This window comes from Propithecus coquereli, unplaced genomic scaffold (assembly GCF_000956105.1).
Source record: "Propithecus coquereli isolate 6110/MARCELLA unplaced genomic scaffold, Pcoq_1.0 Scaffold139, whole genome shotgun sequence".
In the NCBI taxonomy this organism is placed as follows: Eukaryota; Metazoa; Chordata; class Mammalia; order Primates; family Indriidae; genus Propithecus; species Propithecus coquereli.
This window is the reverse complement of record NW_012138191.1, coordinates 6,144,844-6,163,325: the sequence shown is the minus strand read 5'-3', so window position 1 is coordinate 6,163,325 and position 18,482 is coordinate 6,144,844. Positions and strand designations below refer to the sequence as shown.

Sequence of the window (18,482 nt, the reverse complement as noted above, 5' to 3'; positions counted from 1 at the left end):
TCTGGCTATGTTGCTCAGGCTGGTCACGAAGTCCTGGCCTCAAGTGATGCTTCTGCCTTAGCTTCCTAAAGTGCTGGGATTGCAGGCATGAGCCACTGCCATGCTGTCCCCAAGTTCATTTTTATGGGGAAGAGGGGGATGGAGTTCTTGACCCCAGTTGGGTTGACATGCCACAGTTCAGTCTGGGGACTAAGACCCCTCAGGAGGCCCGGCTCAGCTGCCCCAGACCCTTGCTGTGCCCTAGTGAAGCCGTTCCCCTGGAGGGACTTTAGGGCCTATGTGACTTCCTTGCATTTCCTGCAGGTGATCCTCCGGTAAGCAGTGCCCAACCCCAAGGGAGGTCAGGTCAGGAAGCAGGTGGGGCTGGGGCTGCTCAGTCTGGAGGGTCATTCCCAGGCTTAATTCTGTGCTCACAAGCAGCTCTAGAGAGTTCCCTGCAGTCCCTGTTAGTCCTGGCAAGGTGGCCCAGGACCTGGATCGAACAGTTCTGAGAACTGTTTTTTCCCCTACACAGAGGCCGTGTGCGTGGGTGAGGACAGAACATTTCTTCACTGCTCTCTTGCCGCAGCTGGGTGGTTTCCCAGAAGGCGCTGCGCCCCTGCCCAGCTTCCTGGGTAGGTGGGTAAAGTCTGGCTGGTCCTCAGACGTGCGGTGCTGAGGGCTTGCCTGCTCCTTGCTGGGTGATTCTGAGTGCGGCCCCACATGCAGGGAACACCCCGGCTCCTGGCGATGGGGCCCCAAAGAATAATCACGTGCCACCTGGGTTGGGGGTTTGGCACCCCTCCCTGTTCGCTGCACAGCTCCTCCAGAGTTGTGCATGCATGCAACACCTTTTTTTGACTTTAGCTACTGTGATATTGTGAAATATATATTTGGTCTTTCACCCCAGTTTCCTGGTAGGCAACTCCTAGAATGCTTAGAATTTCCCAAGTAATGTCTTTCTGTGTGCTAATGGTTGACTGACGCTTTAGGACGGGGGCTGGTCACTGGGAAGCTGGGTAGCAGGTAGCTGGACACGAGGCGGCTTCTGGAAGGTGCGCCCCTTCCCCACACCATGCCCCACGCATCTCTTTGTCTGTACTTTGTAACATCCGTTACATTAAACCGGTAACCGTGCTCCCCTCCGTCTGTGAGCAGCTCTAGCCAATCCGTCAAACCCAAAGGGAGGCTTGCGGGAACCCTCACGTGAAGCCGGTTGGTCAGCAGCTCTGGAGACCCAGACTTGCGACTGGCGGGAAGGAGGGGGGCGGTCTTGTGGGACTGAGCCCTCAACCTGTGGCATCTGAGGCTATCTCCAGGTGGACAGTAGCAGAACTTAACTGGAGGATGCCCAGCTGACGACTGCTGCAGAACTGATTGTTGGCAGGTGGGGCGAGGTCCCCTTATTTGGCCCTAGAAGTCTTCTGTGTTGATTGTTGCCGTGTGTGAGAGCAGGGGAGGGAAAACACAGTTTGAGTTGGCTTTTCCACACAGCAGGGTGGACGTGCTCGCACCCACCCTCGGCCCGCACAGGGGTCCCCAACCCCCTCCCAGCACCACCCGGTCTGCCCAGTGTAAGGTGGCACCTCACGACTGGCTTGTGTTTCTGTTGGGTTTGAGCATCTCCTGCCACTCATTCCTGCTTGGGGCTCCCTCTTCTCCTGATCGCAGCCTTTACCTATTTTCTACTGGAGCTGCTTTTTCTTGCTGGTTTGCAGGAATTCTCTGCATATTTTACATATTAGTCCTTTCCAGTCTTAGATGTAGCCAATCTCTTCTCTCGGGCTGCTACCTTAGTCCATGGGGCATTTGTCAAGCCAGAGTCCTGGAAGGTGAGGCGACAGGCTGTCTACCACTGCTGCTGCTCCCAGGTATGCACAGGGCACCCCCCCAGCCTCAGGTCCGTATTCCCTGCTTCCCAGACCCCCACATCCTGCCATCTGCAGTTCCACTTCCCTCCCCCCACCTCGGCACTGTCACTGCCCTGGTGAGAGTGCAGCACCTGTAAAACCTCAGATCCGCAGCAGACGGGATAGTTGAGAACTGCTGCTCTGACAACCCCCAGCCTGTTCCCAGTCCCCCCTCGGCTCCCCTCAGGCAGCTTCCACCTGAGTCACTGGGCCCCTTGCTGTCAGCCCTGCTGGTCCCTCCACGCCACACTGCTCGCTGCCACAGCCACAGCACCTCATGGGCCCAGGCCCTCTCCTCTGGGCCCTTGCACATGCTGTTCTCAGAACATTGTCCCTGCAGGTCCTGGAAACGGCTACGCAAAGGCCTCCTGGAGCTTCCAGGTTTCATGCTGGACCAACATCCACTGTGCAGGGTGGGAGGTCACAGCCCAAAGGTGGTGCTCAACGAATACCCGTCCCTTTCACTCCACTTCCCCAGGGAGGGGTTCTCCTCCCCAGTGTGGGGCTGGTGTGGCGGTAGCAGGGACAGAGGTAGCACAGAGACGCATAGAAACAAGAGCTTTATTCTCTAATGTGCACACAGTGAGTTCCTTACACAATCAAGGAAATGGTTTCTCTTTCAGGCATTGACTCTTTTATCAAAAGAAAATCCATCCTGCTTAGTCCCACCCTGGGCAGTAGGTGCCCTGAGCAACGTTCGTGGCCCAAAGCTAAAGGATAATAGGGAGAGGGTTGGGCACACACCACTGAACCCCCACAATGCCCAGACGGCTAAGCCTGAGTCAGCCGGGTGAGCGCGCAGCACGGCAACCACCCAGAGCCCACCTCCCCACGCAGCCCCAGAGCCAGCCTGGAGCAGGGGGCGGGGGGCGGTGGACGGGGTGTGCCCACGCCTGCCATCACGGGCCATGCTCAGCATCCATGACGTCCAAGTATTTGGCTTCAATTATTCTGGGCAGCAGGAGGTAGCTTGGAGAGGAGAGGAGGGAGGGGTGGGAAGATGAGCACAGGGACAGAGAGAAGGTGCTGGGCCCCCCAGCCCACCCAGAGGGCCTCGTTGGGCCCCTCCTGCCCGCTGCCTGTCCCAGCCCACCCACTCTCCCGCCCGAGGCTGCGCCCCGTACCGGATAGGGATCATGGCAATCATGATGAGGGGGAAGATCATCTTCATGTAGGGCAGGGAGCTCATGCCAAAGGCACAGAGCAGCAGCAGCTGCAGGACCTGCAGGCCTGTGAAGTAGTGGATCTTCCTCTGGGGCACCCTCCGGATGTAGTGCGTCGGGGGGTACGCGGTCTGCGGGCGGCAGGGACCAGGTGTGGGCAGGCAGAGGCTGAATCCCCACCTGCAGCCCTCCCTTCCAGGGCCAGGCGCTCACCTGCTCCTTTAGCAGCAGGGCCACACGCTGGAACAGCTGGTTGTCATCGAGGGAGGTGAGCGCGATGTAGAGGAAGAGGCCGTAGAGCACGGGCTTGGGGATCCACTGCAGCGGGGTGGGCAGCAGCAGCAGGGAAAGGCCCACCAGGATGCTGGCGCCCAGCGAGGTCAGCCGCGTCTCCTTCACGTTCACGATCCTGCGGTGTCCCAGGGCCAAGCCTCACCTCTGGACCCTCGTGCACAGGGTCACATCCCTCCCAGGTCTCAAAGGGCCCCTCACACTCACGTCTCATAAATGTGCCCGTTCTCCACGCGCTCCTCCACTAAAGCCAGCGCTCGCACATGCAAGGGGGAGTGGGGGTAGGCGGCGTGGATCCAGGGCAGCCCAAACAGGGACAGCCCCGTGTTGATGATGGCCAGGAGCAGGAGGTCCCAGTGGTAGGCCGTGCCCTTCACCAGCCTGCAACAGGCGGGTACACGGGCACTGAGCCCCCTCGGCCCCCAGAGGGTCGGGCCCCCACCCTTGCCAGCCCCCATACCTGTTCTCTGGGGCGTTAACCAAGGCGGCCACCAGGTTCTGCTCGATGAAGAAGAGCATGGAGAGCAGGAAGCCAAGGCCCATGGTGCTGCTGATGGCCCGCAGGGACAGCGAGTGGATCTGGGCCATCTCAAACAGGCTCTCGCTGGGGTTGTAGCGGAATTTGCTCACTGCAGCAGAGGACAGGCCCCTGCTGCACCCGCAGCACCCAGGAAGCAGCCCCACACCACCCTCCCCCAGTCCCAACTCACTCTCAATTTCCTGGAAACCGTAGGAGCTGATGAGGGAGAAGGCGAGCACCGAGATGGGCAGGGCGCAGTCAGACAGGACCTCGCGGACGCGGGGGTGCAGGTAGGGGCTGCAGACAGGTGGGTGGTCAGCGCGGCCTGTGGGCTCCGTGACCCTCCCCTCAGCCCTAGCCCCCTCACCTCTTCTTGAACTGGTAGAGGGTGTAGCCCAGCCAGAGTGTGCCCAGCATGATGAGGAGGCTGAGCACAGCAGTCGCCCGGCCCGAGTGCACGGCTCCCAGGCTGCCCGCTGTGCCCAGCTCCGTGGGGCTGGCCAGAAGGCTGGTGTTGAGGGCGGTGTGGAGGCTGGCGTTGAGGCTGGTGCCGAGGCCCTCCAGGCTCACCGGGGATGAAGCCCTCTTTGTGTGGTAGTCGTCCACGTGTTGCCCATAGTAGTACTTCCAGAAGACTGTGAAGAGGGCCCACAGGCCTCAGCCATTTGGGCTCTGGGAGGCCAGGGCCCAGCTTCCTCCTGCAGCCCCGTCGCCGTCCAGTAGGTGGGGCTGCTGCTCTCCGCCAGCCGCGGCTCCCAGAGCACCCCGACCAGGAGAGCACCCTCAGCTTGCGCCCGTCCTGTCAGCCTGGCCAGGCCACAGCCCAGAGCCCCCTATCCTGACCTAGCTCCTCCTGCAGGAGGTGGCCACTGCTGTGCACTCACTTTTAGCCATGCCCTTGACAGCATCTAGCACGAACGTGATGGAAATGAAGAGGGCAATGATCTCCTCCGTCGACCTGCCAGGAGGCGATGGGCTTCATAAGAGGGGGTGTGCATGTGTCACGGGGTGGCCAGACGCTTCCCTGAGGCTGTGCATGGCCCCTCGTCTCCTCCTGCCGCTAAGAGCACCCGGGCCCCAGGCCTTGCCCAGTGAGCCCACCCCAGCCCCTGAGGGCAGCAATATGGTGGGGCTCCCCATTCAGCCTAGGGTCGCAGAGCCTCAGAGGCTGGCATGAGGCTGACCCAGATCCCCAGCTCAAGGGTCCCAGCAGCTCAGGGAAGGACCAGTCACCTCTTGAAGAGACTCATGAGCAGGCTGAGGTTGAAAAAGGCATAAAGCGTGAGGAAGAAACTGTTCCACAGGCCCGTCCATGCATAGAAGGAGTTAAAGTCCAGGCCGTAGTCGTCACAGATGACTCGAATCACTGCAGGCAGGGGGGTAGGGTGGGGTCAGGGCCCAGCCGGGACGAGGGACCTTGGGCACCATCTCCCGCCTCAACCCCACTGCACCCTGGATGTAGAGCGCCAGGGGCGCGGTTGTCAGCAGGATCACCAGCGGCTGCCCGGAGAAAAGCGCATACAGGAGGCCTCCGATGCTCTGCCCGGCGATGGTCTTCTGCACATCTGCGGGGGTGGGCGGGTCAGGCAGGCACCACGGCCCCAGGCCCTGCCTGGCACACCCCACCCACCGCCGGCCCCTCACCGATGGCCCCGTCTGTGTTCTCATCGTTGAGGGACCCAAAAGCAATCGTGGGCAGGAGGCAGGCGAAGTAGAGGAACAGGGTGGTGGTGATGTGCTTGCCCAAGGCCTTGTTTTTCCCGATAATGCCTAGGAATGGGGGGCGGGACAGAGAGTGTGTTGGGGATGCAGGATTGGCACACACATGGGCCCGGGTCCTGAGAACCCAAGCTCCGGATGGGTCACAGGGCACCTACCATCAGTGAAGTCCAGTGGGTACAGAGGGAACCTGCGTGCGATGTCCTCCCGGATACCCTTCCCAAAAGGGACAAAGTCCTTGCACTTCAGGGGCTGGGGGAAAGGACAGAGTGCCTGTTAGCCCTGTCCGGCCCATGTCCCCTCCTGCCCATGCCACCTCTACCCTGTACCTGCGGGTATCTGTGGCCATGGAAGGAGACCACGCTGTGATCTTTCGTTCTCGTCGCTGGACACTGGCTGGCCATGGTGAGCAGCTGTCTCTGATGCACCAAGGCCTCCTTGAATTCTTCCTCTGTGCGGGTCTCCAGGAGCTTCTGGCGGAAGGCGATGTCCGAGAACATGGTGGCAAATGTGCGTGCCACCTCCATTGCGGTCTTGGTGCTTTTCTGGGGGTGGAGGATGTCAGAGTCACATCCACAGCCCCCGGGGAGCAGGAGAAGCCCTGCCCTTGCCAATCACGGGTGTTCCCAAAGCAGGTGGAGGTGCTCTCTGCAGGAACTGGCAGCAGGTGTTGTTCCCTCAAGTCCAGGCATTAGTGTGCCCTACCACAATTTCCAACAAGTCAGCCGGTCACCAGAACCACCATCGATCTATATTTTTCTTATGAACTCATGATTTCTTATAAATAAACTCAGATATTAATTTTGTTCTAAGCAACAAAAATCTGTGTAATCACGGACAATGAAATCACAATAGACAAAGGCATTTACCCAGCTATGTTTCGCCAGTGGTATTTGTACTGTTTACTGGTTTATTTGATTTTCAGAGGGGGGATCCAGGCCCTCTCCCTCTTGCTTGGCCAAGGTCAGAACTGACCTTGAACCATGAACTCAGTGTCCAGCCCCCACAGCAACCTGCTCACCTCCCCAGCCCAGGTCCCCTGCTCTTGGCTGTGGTCTTGGGGCTCTGTGCACTCCATGCTTCAGAACAGGAGGCGCACGGTGTCAGGGGCTGGCCGACCTGCCCGAGGCACCAGTCTAGCAACTCAGCTTTAGGATACAGCTGCTTCTGCCCTCTGGTCACCCTGCTGGGGGTCACTCCTTCTGACCCGTGAGCTGCCCTTCCTCCCTCACCAGCATGGGAACATTTGGGGAGGTTCACAGCAGTCTATGAGATCCCTGGGAGGGACATTCCCCTCAGCAGCCCCTCTGCCCAGGGGAAGCCAGAGGAGGGAGGCCTGCACCAGAGGCAGGGGCAGAATCGTCAAGAAGCTAACAGAAGCTTAAGCATTAAGGCCCCTTTGAGGCTGTGGGAGGGGTCCTAGCAATCTTCTATTCAGGATTTTCCTTAAAAGAAGACTCCCCAAACTGAATCAGCTGCAGCCCTCACAAAAGCAGGGGGCCTCTGCCCAGCGGGTGTATGGTCCAGGACGGAGTATGGATCTTTGGCCAGCAAATCATAAAGTCAGCCAACTAGAAGGGTTAAGGTGGGGGTAGGCCAAAGAAAGGCCCCTGCGTTTGAATAAGAATAATTGTAAAAAGCGTTTCTTTTCAGTCAAGAAGGAAATACAGCCTCCTGGGCAACCTTGGAGCAAACCGGGACATGGCAGGGACTAGCAAGAACAGGCAGAGAGGAAGGGGAGGCCTTCAGAGACCAGGACTAGGGCCACCTCTGACACGCAGAAGACAGGGGACCTGGGACCCCCTTCCCCAGAAAGTGGAGCCACCCCAAGACCTCTACTCACCATCTTTGGTGGGGCCAGCACCAGGATGACGAACCGAACCTCACAGGAATTTTCCCCCCAATTCTGTGGGCGAACCAGGCGGCTGATGCACACGTGCCGCTTCTGCAGGGCCTTCATGGTACAGCTGGCAGGGAGAGGGGAGGGCACATAGCACACACTTGCCACCTGTGGAGCTGGGGCTCCCCCCACCCAGAACCCCTGACTTTGACCCTTGGTAACTGCTGTTAAGGCAGCAACAGAGACCAAATGGGATGCAGCGCCCCGACCCTCTCCTTCCGACAGGCGCCAGAGCAGCGGCACTTGTAGGGAGCCAGCCTCTGCAGGAACGTGGGACGCCCAGCTCCAATGTGACAAGTGGCCTGGCAACTCACATGATGCAGAGCCACGACTGCTGGTATCGCACACCTGTGACCGTGGCAGTCACTCCCTGGATGGTATCTGACAGCAGGTGAACTAAGGACAGAGCAGAGTAGGGGGCAGGTCAGCCTGCCACCTCCTGACCTCCCACGACCTCCCCGCCAGCCCAGGAAACGCTGTACCTTTCCCCTGCGTGGGGGCATCGGTAAAGAGCATGGCCATGAGCAGGTCCAGGTTGCAGTCAGGCTCGGTGTTGTTGGGGTCCTGAGCGAAGTGGCGCAGCATGGTTCGCAGCACGTTATCCAGTGAGGTGGCCGTCTCATTCAGGACGATGCTGGCCTGCGCCAGGAAGCCATCTAGGTCCCGGTGCGCACGGATCTCTTCCTTGAAGTTCTTTAACTTCAGGTACTGAGGGGACCCCAGGCACAGAACCACAAAGAGCCATGATTGAGACCACTGTCACTGCCAGGCCCTTCCCTCCATGGTGGTCCCCGGCTCCCCCTGCCCACTGGGACCAGTCCCAGCAGCCCAGCCTCAGCCTAGTTTGAGACCCTTGTTGGGGTGCTCCTGGAGGCATGGGGACAGGGAAACAGCACGAGGAATCTAAGGGAAGCAGCCACCTTGGCCCAACTAGGGGCCTCGGGACCACGCTGCAGGCCGGGCGCTCACCTTGCGGGAGGTGTGTAGGAGCACGCAGCCACCGTGTGCGGCCTCGCTCTCTGCGGAGAAAAGGGGGAGGGCTCAGGGTGCCACCCGCCTCTTTGGGCCTCTCTTGGTAGAGTGGGGCCCTACGTGCCCCGTCCTCTGCCCTCCCCAGCCTGTCCCTGCTGCAGCCCCCATACCAGCCTGGGAGGGCTGCATCTCCAAGTTGACATTGACAAAAAAGCGGATGCTCTCGCCAGACACGATGGAGGAGTTGACGGTGTCAAAAACCTCATCCCCCACGCTTTCTTCACGGGCTTCGAAGGTGTCATCTGTGTCACTCCTGTAATAGTCTAGAGACCCAAGAAGCCACCAAGAGAGACCCCAAGAGGGCCTGGCTGTTAGTGCTGCGTATCAGAAGGAGGGGCTCCAAGCCCAAGGAATGGAGGGTCCCTGGACTGTCCCCCTCGGCCCACTCTCCAGTGGACGGTGGGAGAGGCCCCCCAAAGGCCGGGAGGAGCCTCAGGCCAGGCAGGCAGAGTACCTAGTCCTGCCCCAGCCCCACACAGGATACCCCTGCCTGGTGACTTTCTCCAGCATTCTTTGGCTATGGGAACCGGGGCCTTGCATTGCTTTAGCTTGAAAAAAATATTTCCACTCCCCAAACTTAGGTCCAAACATGGGGTATAATGATGCGGACAGGCCTGCCCTGCCCCTGCCCTCCCAGCACCCCCACGTTAGGGGACTCAAGGGAAGACAGAGCCACTACAGTACCTAGACGGCTACCCTCTCCTGCTGACTTGTTGGCACAGGGTCTTAGAGCTCATCAGAGTCCAGACATCAGACAGGACCCAGAAAGCAAAGAGCCAGAGAAACAGCCAGGGACTGGCAGGGGACCGGGTTTCCGAGGAGGCCTCATCCCGCCCTGCCCCATCGTGCCCCTCCCCCATGGTGCCAGGGTGTGTCATGGTACCCCTGGGATGCAGGACCTCAGAGCACAGTGCCCACCCCTGCTCCCCTTTCTCTTGGTCTGCCCCACAGCACAGCCTCCTACATGGAGGATGTGTCCTGGCCACAGGCACACGCTCCTCTCTTCCCTGAGCCCCGCCATGCTCCCTGCAGCCTACGAGATCACAGTCTGAGCCAGCCCTGCCACCCGTGTCCTGACCGCCGGCTCCTCAGGCCAGTCGGCCAGCACCCCAGGCATGCCAGCTCCTGTCTTCCCAGCCGAGGGCTTCCCCCTCTGGAGGGCCTTGTTCGAGGCTCACTTGGAACCTTCTGCTCTGGGAAGTCCTCCTAGGGGCCTGTCTCACTCCGGGCCCAGATGGCCCCTCTTCTTGATTGTTCTGTGGGTTCCCCACTGTGGCTGCTCCCAGGAAAGGGGCCCTTGACCCCCCTGATAAACACCTGTGCAGGGCCAGGGACGGGTCAGCAGCACGCCTGCACCTGCCAGCAGTGACTCACCCTGAGTCACTTCCACTCCTGCTGGCCAGTTTCCTTGGCACATCCCTGTACCCCCAATGTCCTGAGCTCAGCCTGGGCCCCTCCCATGTTAAAGACCCCAGGGACTGGTGACCCGCAGCCCCAGGCATGCACGGTGTTCAGAGCCCAGGGAAGAACCATTAGGTCGAAAGACGTCTTCACTGCTTTTGTCATGGAGCTCATGACAAGCTCCCTCCTCATTCCAGGGCTGCCTTGTTTAAACTACCTGGTTCCCCCAGCCCCAACCTGCCCCCACATCCCCTCTGCCCCTCACCAGCACCCACTGTCCCCCACCCTGAACTCCACTTTTCTCAGCTGTAGCTCTCCCCTAGTTAAGGACCTCCCTAGCTGACGCTACCAGGTCAGGTCCCTGGAGGGCTCCTGCCATGCCATGTCTCCATCCCCCATCCCACAACCCAGCTACATACCTAAGTGGCCCACCAGCAGCCTGGCACACAGAATCCCCAGGCCCGGAGCACGTCACCACTATGTCTATGCACTGTCCCACTCAACAACGCTCTGACAGGCCAGCTCATGGGGCTAAGCACAGGAAAGGCAGCACAGAGCTCAGAGACGTGGGGAGGACAGCTAGACTGGTACAAGCAGGGACAATGATAGCCCCTCTCTCCAGGGCTGGGTAAGGACTAAGGGTTAAGGGGCATACACAGAGCTTGGCCTGAGGCTAGTCAGGTAACAGAGCAGGCGTGAGAGGAAACCAGGGGAGAACACCAGAGGGTGCGCCTGCCCTCCCAGGACCACAGGGCCACGAGGGGCCTGCCAGTGTCCAACCTCCAGGCTGCCCGCTCTCCTCACCACAACCTCTTGGGCGGTGGTATCCTAAGGCATTCCAGCACCAGCAGTGAACCACAGACAGGTGGCCAATGCCATGGGGACGTGGGTGGGTGGGCTAGGTGTCCTCGAGGCTTCTGACTAACAAGTTCTCTGTACACACACCCCTTCACTGAGAGGTACTCACTTGAATCCTCAAAGTATCCATTCTGTGACATGGTGGAAGCGTTTTCTGCAAAAGAAGCCGAAGAATTGTCACCAGCCCCATGGACCAGCCCTGGGCATTCTCCTGTGCTCACCTGCCCCCCACCCCACACCAACCCTGCCATTCCTTCTTACCCTTCCCAGGGACCCAACCCAGGCCATTCTGGTGAGAAAGAGGGGCAGGGGACACTCCTAGGGAGGGGGCCCCATGAGGAGGCAGGGGAAGCCAGCCCTAACGTAAGGAATTCCATTCCTCAACCCATCTGCCGCAGCAGCCCAGGTAGGTGAGGGGCAAGGAGGAGAGACGTTCTGGGGATGTTTTCCCCACCAAGTTAGGAACAGTACCATGTTCTTTCATCTCAGCTTTTCTGAGTGAATCCAACCCAGGCCGAGGCGGGAGGGAGGAGGCTGGGGGTGGCCTCTCAGCCTGGCTCTTCTGCCAAGCCCAGCACCTGGGCTCAGGTGCCGGCCCGCGCTCTCCTCTCTGCTTGTCGCTTCTCTGTCTCTCAGCCCCATTCCGGGGGCCATAAACGTCCATTACTTGCCCAGTTCCCCTTACCCGCCCGCCCCGCGTGCCCCGGGTCACAGGGGGCGACCCGGCAACGGCCTCCTCCCCTGGGCCCCAGCCCCGGCCCGGGCCGCCTGGAGGCGGAGCCATTGGTCCAGAAGGGAGACAAAGCGGGGGTGGGGGAGCGTGTGCGGCACACATGGGTGGGGGGAGCCGCGCGCCCTCCCCGGGCCGGGCCCCGGATGGTCCGGGCTGTTTGTGCCGCGCCGTGCGAGGAAGGAAGGGACAGGAGGGGCCGCGTGTACGAGAGGAAAGAGCCTCCAGACTGGGAGACCCAGGGGGTCGGGGAGCAGGATGTGGAAGTACGCGCGGGGTGGGAGCCGGGGCTGCATCCAGAGGGAGGCGGGGCAGTAAGGCCGGCGCCCAAGGCCGCAGGATGGATGGCCGACACGGGGACAAGGGTCTGGAAGAGTGGGGATGGTGCACACTCCGCGCCCCATGTGCGGCAAATGGTCGCACAAACCCGGCTCCCGGCCGGGACCCCGGGCTGGCCCTCGGACGTCGGAGCGAGGCAGAGACCGCTGCGACCACGCAGGGCACGGTCAGAGGCCCCGGGACCCCCAAGAGCAGGCGGGCTCGCCGCAGCGCCGGCGGGAAGGTGCCCGGGCAGGACGTAAAAGGAGACTTACGAGGCGGCGGCGCGGCCGGCTCAGAAGAGCCCCGGTGCTTCGGATGCTGGGAACCCCACAGCGCCGCCCTGCCCGCTCCCGAGCCCCCCGCCCCTCCACCGGCCGCATCATTAGTTCGAAAGCTGTTGAGAAGTTCAAGTCGGCGACAGCCAGCGTTAACTAAATCAAGCGCGCAGCGCCCGCAGAGCCGTCCCGGCCTCCCACAGCACCCGCGCACCCACCGGCGCTCTCGCTCTCCCGCGGCCGCACTCGCTCTCCCGCGGCCGCACTCGCACCCGGGCCACTTCTCTCTGCCGGGAAGCCCCCACACCCCTCTCGCCCCCGCCCCGGGCCCGCGCAGGCCCGCGGCATCCGCGTTCTCCCCGGTGCCCCCGACGACTCCGCGTCCCGGCCCAGCGCGCCTCGGCCGCCGCGACCCGGGCGGCCTTCCCGCCGCGCCCCCGCCACGCCCGCGGATTCAGGCACCCACCGCACGGCTGCAGATGGAACAAGCGCCTGGTGGCCGTGGCCATGGCCCGGGCGCTTGGCCGCCGGACGGCTTCCACACGCACTCACGCCCCGGCTCCTCGCCCGCGCCCCGGACCCCAAACTTGGCGTCTCGGGCGGGCCAGCAGCGGGAGCCGGCGACACACCTCCGCGCCACGACTGGGTCCTAATGCCGCTCACACGCCCCGCCCCGGCGCAGGAGGCAGTGCCGCCAAGGGCGGGGTCCCGTCCGCCCGACCCGCGTCCTCACTCGCGGGAGGGCTGCTCGACCCAAGGCGTGCTGCTCCCGGGCGCCCGCGGCTACTTGGCCAGACCGCGTACCCCCCGGCTCCGTCGGGCCGGTGCGCACCAGACCAAGCGCCGCGGGGTTAGGGGCTGGGCGGGGCTGGGCAGCTTCTGGGAAGAGGCTCGATGGGCCCACGGACCCACGGAGCTGTGTGACTGCGGCGAGTCCCGGGAGGGCTTCCCCGGCGTCCGCTTTAAGTGCGCGGCCGGCCCCTGCCTCCTCCCTTCGGCCGGGGGCCTCCGCAGAGCCACGCCCGCTGGCTGCCCCGCCTCCTCCGTTCATCCCGGTGGCTCGGCCGGTAAACCCTCTCCTTCCTCCTCCTCCTCCTCCAGGAAGCGCGCCCAGACTAACTAGACGGGCCGGCGCGCATTCCCTGGGCTACGCCATGGCCCGCGGAGCCGGCCGCTCTCCGGCCTCGGCCACGTCGAGTTTGCTAGCTACGCGCCTCGAAGCTTCTCTCTTGGCCTCGTCGCGCCCTCGTCCTTCTCTTAGGTCAAGGTCGTGGCTCTCGGCTTCTTTCCTTCCCAAAATGGCCCCGACGCCCCGTCTCCCTTCCTGAATAGGCGGGAGCCCAGCCTGGGGACGCGCCTTTTCCGGCGCCTTGTCTCCTGCGAGCGGCGTGTGTATGTGCGTGTGCGCGCGCGTGTGTGTGTGTGTGTGTGTGTGTGTGTGCGCACGTGTGCGTGTGTAGGAGGCGGCGGTGCGCGGGCGGGCGCGCGCTGCGATGGGGTCTGGCAAATCCAGCCTGTGCGATGAACCCCTGGCCTGACCCTTGGTGGCTTCTCAGGAAATGATTCCATAGCCTTCGGGCCTCCGAATGACCCAGGAACACACCCCTGCAAAGTGCTAACCTCCCAACCCCCTTCACATTCTGGCCGTCGGCGCTTGCCCCCTCACCCCCGCTGGGACGTTGTCCTTGGCTTCTGTCCCCCAGCCAGGAAAGAAGGCGGGTGGGGCAGCCAGCGGACAAGCCCACCTCTGCGGAGGGGCTGCAGAGTAGCAGCCCCCAGGGGCTCCTGGCGTTGAAGGAGCCTCATGCATGGATGGGGTGAGCAAGGCTGACCCAGCCTCCCCTCCCAGCAAGGTAAGAGCAGATTAGGAGCAAAGCCATGGAGTACCTCTCTTGGATGGACAGTCTGAGGGGACAGCCCTGAGCACACCCCCTTCCCACTACTCCAGGAGGCACTGGGGAAGACATCTGGTCCATGACCTGCCCCAGTAGACTCTGACAACAGATTCAGGGCTGGGGTGAGAAAGCCCAGAGAGGAGACAGTGGATCACTATGTGCACCCCTTTGGGCCTTGTCTAGACACCCTCTAGCTAGAGCTCCAGTCGAGGCACATACTCCCTGTGTCCTGGGCAGGGGATGGCCGCTTGGAGGGAGCTGAAAAACAGACAGGCTGACATTGCCCGGGAGCAAGGCTGGACAGGCTGGCTGGCGGCTGGACTGCTGAAAAGCCACCCTGTTCACCACCAGCCTCTCCTATCTGGGAATGCCTGGGCTTCTGCATCTGCCTCCCAGCAGCTCCCAACACCTGGTCCTTCCAGCCCACGGGTTCCAGGCAAGCACCCTGGATTGAAGGGGCAGCCTCCCACTCCCCTCACCACAGCTGCCTCTGCCCTCATCTGAGGACCTCACCCCTCAGCTCACTGAGGAAAGAGGAGCCACAGCCAAGTTTCCCCCAGTCACCTATGGTCCCCCTTCTGCCTGACTGTCTCCGCCCCTGCTGCCTCTGGACTGACCCACTATCAGAGGCTGTTTCCTTTCCACCTCCCACCTGTGTCCTGTGCCGTGGCGATCAGAAGCTGAGGGCAAACACGGTCTCCCTGCCTGTGCCCCACTGGGTCCTTACACAGGTAGACAGGTTGAGGGACTTCAATGGGCTGTGGACGCAAGAACCATGACCGCTGGGTTCCCCAAGGCACTTAATGGCTTTCTAAAGCAAGGTAACTCGGCTTCCCCTGCTGCCACTTATCTAGCCTGCAGATTTTAGAATCTGGGACTAGAAGTAACTGCATAGTTATCTCATTTTAAAAACAAAACAGCCAGGCATAATAGTGGGCGGTGCCTGGGGAGGCTGAGGCAGGAGGATTGCTTGAGCCCAGGAGTTCAAGGCTGCAGTGAGCTATGATGGCACCACTGCACTCCCCCAGCCTGGGTGACAGAGCGAAGTGAGACCCTGTCTCTAAAAGACCCCCAACACTCCCCTGAACGTCCTTCCCCTCCAGGTACTGCCCAATTCCTCAGCTACACTTTGGAGCAAGCTCCCCCAGACTTATCCATGCCCCTCTCCCCACATCACTTCCTCCCACTCACGCCTGTCTTTTTGCTCCCACCACTGCACTGAGACTGCCGTTGCCCAGGTCACCCTGCCTCAGCTTTCTCAGCACCATAGGGGCTGCTTTTCTTGTCACGGTGCCTTCTCTCCCTGCACCTTGCCTCTGACCCGATGCTCAGCGCTGGCCTGCCCAGAACTTTCCTCCATGGCTCCCTACCAGCCAAGGCTGACTGTCACATTTCACATCTCCTGTCCCTGAGCTCTGGACTTCCACGTGCCACAGCCTCTGTAGCCCTCCCTCCCCCCATGGCTAATAGACAAAATTCGAATGAAATTCACAACAAATAGAGCTCCTGCGTCTACCATCTCAACAGCTCCACACCTGGGAGACCCCCTGACTCATCCACACCTGATCCGCGAGTGAGTTTTGCTGCCTTTGCCTTCAAAACAGGGCTCAGATCTGCCCACTTGCACCTCCAGCCGGTCCTCATCTGGCCTTCTGACTCCTCTCTGCCCCACATTGGAGGTGGGAATGGATTATTGGCTTCCCCACACTTAGAAATTCCAAAGCCCCTGTCATAGCCTGGGGGCAGGGGGTGGGCTATAGAACCTGCTGCCTCTTTTTGTGCCTCCTCCTCCCTGGGGAGCATCACCTCAAGCCCTGTGTTCAGCCCCCAGCTCTTACCATGTCATCCTTCAGCTCATTTCATCTTTCAGGTCTCAGAGGCCTCCTGTGGTCACCATCTCAGGTAGGTTCCTGCTGTCCTTCCCTCACAGCCCCTCACAGCCCCTAACTCTGCAGCCTTCTTCCTTCTTCTTACTGTGCCGCCTGGGTCCTGTCTCCCTGAGAGCAGGACTGTGTGTGGCCTTCACCAGCGCCACACCCGTTGTAGCAGGTGCTCGGGAACCTGCCAAGTGTTGAAGGCAGACCTGGGTCTCTGGGGATAGTTCCAGAGGCATTTCAAGCCAGCAGCGCCCTCCAGGCACCTCCCCTCCGTCCTCCATCTTCCAGTCTTTCCAGCAGTGCCTAAGGGCACAGATACTCCTGATGGGCCGCCAGATACTCCTGATTTCCTCTTTCCTCTCACCCCAGACTACTCAGGTGTCACCGAGTCGCTCTGGTCTGCTGCACCCTGGCTGCCCTCACCTTCCTTGCCCCTTGGCCAGTGTGGCTCCGGCACCTGGCACTTCGAAGCCGGCAGGTCTCCCGCGTCACTCGTCACTCGGGTTTTACAAGCCTCTTGGAGGTCCTGCTCTCCTGATCGGCACTCCCAGCCCCGCACCACCCTTCTCCAACTGCAGCCGCGCTGCTGTTCCCATGCTGTCCCTCTATGAGCGAGGACTTGTCATCTCTGTAATGGTCACTTATTTGTGGGATCCCGGTGTCCAGCTCTGGACCAGGCCCACTGGCTGGGCTCAACTGCCCACTGAATCAACTCCTTGATACTTCCTGTTGGTCTAAGTGGACCCCAGCAGCCACGCCAGTCTCCTGTCTACCTCCGAATCATTGTTTAGACTGTCTTCACACCCCCGTGCTTTTCCCTTCCCTTCAGCATTTGCTTTCTACCTGTGGGAGCCCAGCATGAGACAGGCATTCAGGTAACACCGAGGGGGTGGAGAGAGAGCGCAGCCTCCACTGGCCTCCTCTGTCTCCTGGGGGCATCTCTAGGCCCCACAGGGTGGACGGGAGGATGACCCTTTGGTACTCAACTAACACAGCACTAAGTCTTCTCTCTGTTGCCATCTACCCCTATCAAGGAGAGAAAGATCCCGGCTCCGATAATGGCAGCCAGGAGGGCGAGGAGCCCCTGCCCTGCAGAGAGCCAGCAGGGACCTGCTCCACTCAGGACATCCCGCTTCCCCTCCCTCCCCTCCTTACTCACAGCCAGATTCGAGCACTGGACAGGGGCTGAGGGCTCTCGGCTCACTGATTCTATCAGACCAGCAGACCACTGGGCAGGAAGTTTCCAGGGCTGCCCTACTGCACCCCTGTCCAGCCCCGCTGCCCTCTGCCCTGGGTCCCAGTTCCTCAGGCCAGCTTCTCAGCTGAGAAACCCCTAGTGGACAGACTCAACCAAACACGGGCCTTTCACTGAGCAGGTCTTAGGACGAATTCGACAAGGCTGGCCCCAAACTTCCCCACCCTCATCTACCTCCAGGCCCTACTCCATTGAAATCGCATCACCTGTCACCAGAGGAATTCCAGCTGGTGATGCTAAGGTCCTCTGGGTATCCTGTCACCTCCTGGTCATCCTTGGCTGTTGTGTCCCTCACATCCTCGCCACCTATGGCTCTCCTTCTCGCAGGTCTCCTGTCCTGCCCAGGGGCATCGAGCTCACCATCCAGGGCTGACAGGCCTGAGGTGCCACTCCAAGCCACCATTCCCACCAGCTCCTGCTGCTCCCAGGAAGGTGGATGGGTAGAAGGGGAGTGGAGAGGCCCCGGACAACACCTTGGGCGAGACCTCCAGCCTCTTTGCATCTCTGACCATTTTTATCTATAAAACAAAGAAGTTGGAATGGATTTCTTGTAGCTAGAAAATTCCATGAATTTTTAGTCTCAAACTGAAATAATCTTCCTTATCAACCATCTTTTCTTTTCCTGTTGTCCTTATTTCTCTACTGTTTGTATATTCATCCGGGCATGAAATTTCAGAGTACAAATGTAAAGTTCCTTAAAAATGAGAAGGGAAAAAAAAAATTAAACTTTTTTTTATTGGTATAGGAAAAGCAGTAGCAATTGTAGGCTAAAATGGAAATATATTCACACTTTATTTGGTTAGTATTTTTTTTACCAGATTTGTAGCCATTTGTTAGCTTGACATACAATTTATTGAATCTGATGCAATTTTTTAAGCTAAATTATTTTAGCTGGTCAATTAAGCAATGCATGGGAAAAACAGGAATGATTTGTGGGTAAACAAATTTATTGTTCTTCGAATTTTTACAGAATGAAACAAAAAAGTCTTTGGAATTGTTTCAAAACGTTGGGTTTTTTTCCACTCTGGCTTTTTCCGCTTCTACCTCGAGGTCACCCCCTTTGCTCTCGTCTAATTAGTCATTTTGTCTTGTCAGTTGTTCCTTTGGAATGGCTCTCTCGTTGGTCCACTTTTCACCTCCATCCACAGCAGCCCAGCACCCACATTACAGTGCACGTGGCCTTTCTTTTATTTAAGAAAAGAAGATTCTCAAACCGGATCACATGGAACACTGATGTCTCTGGGTGGTCTGAAGCACCATAAAATCAAACAGTGGTGGTCTTTTCTCAATCTGCAGTGGGAGATGGGGGTTTTCTTAGTGGATAGAATGTCTTCAATTTAAACTCTTTCTTCTCTT

General features: G+C 60.0%; 1 protein-coding gene across 1 annotated transcript; it reads right to left on the bottom strand.

The window, feature by feature from the left end:
• Positions 1 to 2,433: 2,433 nt before the first annotated feature.
• SLC4A11 (solute carrier family 4, sodium borate transporter, member 11) lies at positions 2,434 to 12,608 on the bottom strand. The gene is made up of 20 exons (XM_012639297.1): positions 12,566 to 12,608; positions 10,883 to 10,927; positions 8,625 to 8,777; positions 8,452 to 8,501; positions 7,965 to 8,190; positions 7,797 to 7,878; positions 7,426 to 7,549; positions 5,912 to 6,127; positions 5,741 to 5,834; positions 5,508 to 5,633; positions 5,315 to 5,428; positions 5,097 to 5,229; positions 4,748 to 4,821; positions 4,231 to 4,498; positions 4,054 to 4,160; positions 3,804 to 3,972; positions 3,551 to 3,724; positions 3,266 to 3,461; positions 3,014 to 3,183; positions 2,434 to 2,858 (listed from the first exon to the last, which is right to left on the bottom strand). Exons 1-20 carry the CDS (start codon positions 12,606 to 12,608, stop codon positions 2,789 to 2,791), a joined length of 2,634 nt encoding a protein of 877 aa, XP_012494751.1. The 3' UTR covers positions 2,434 to 2,788.
• Positions 12,609 to 18,482: the final 5,874 nt, after the last annotated feature.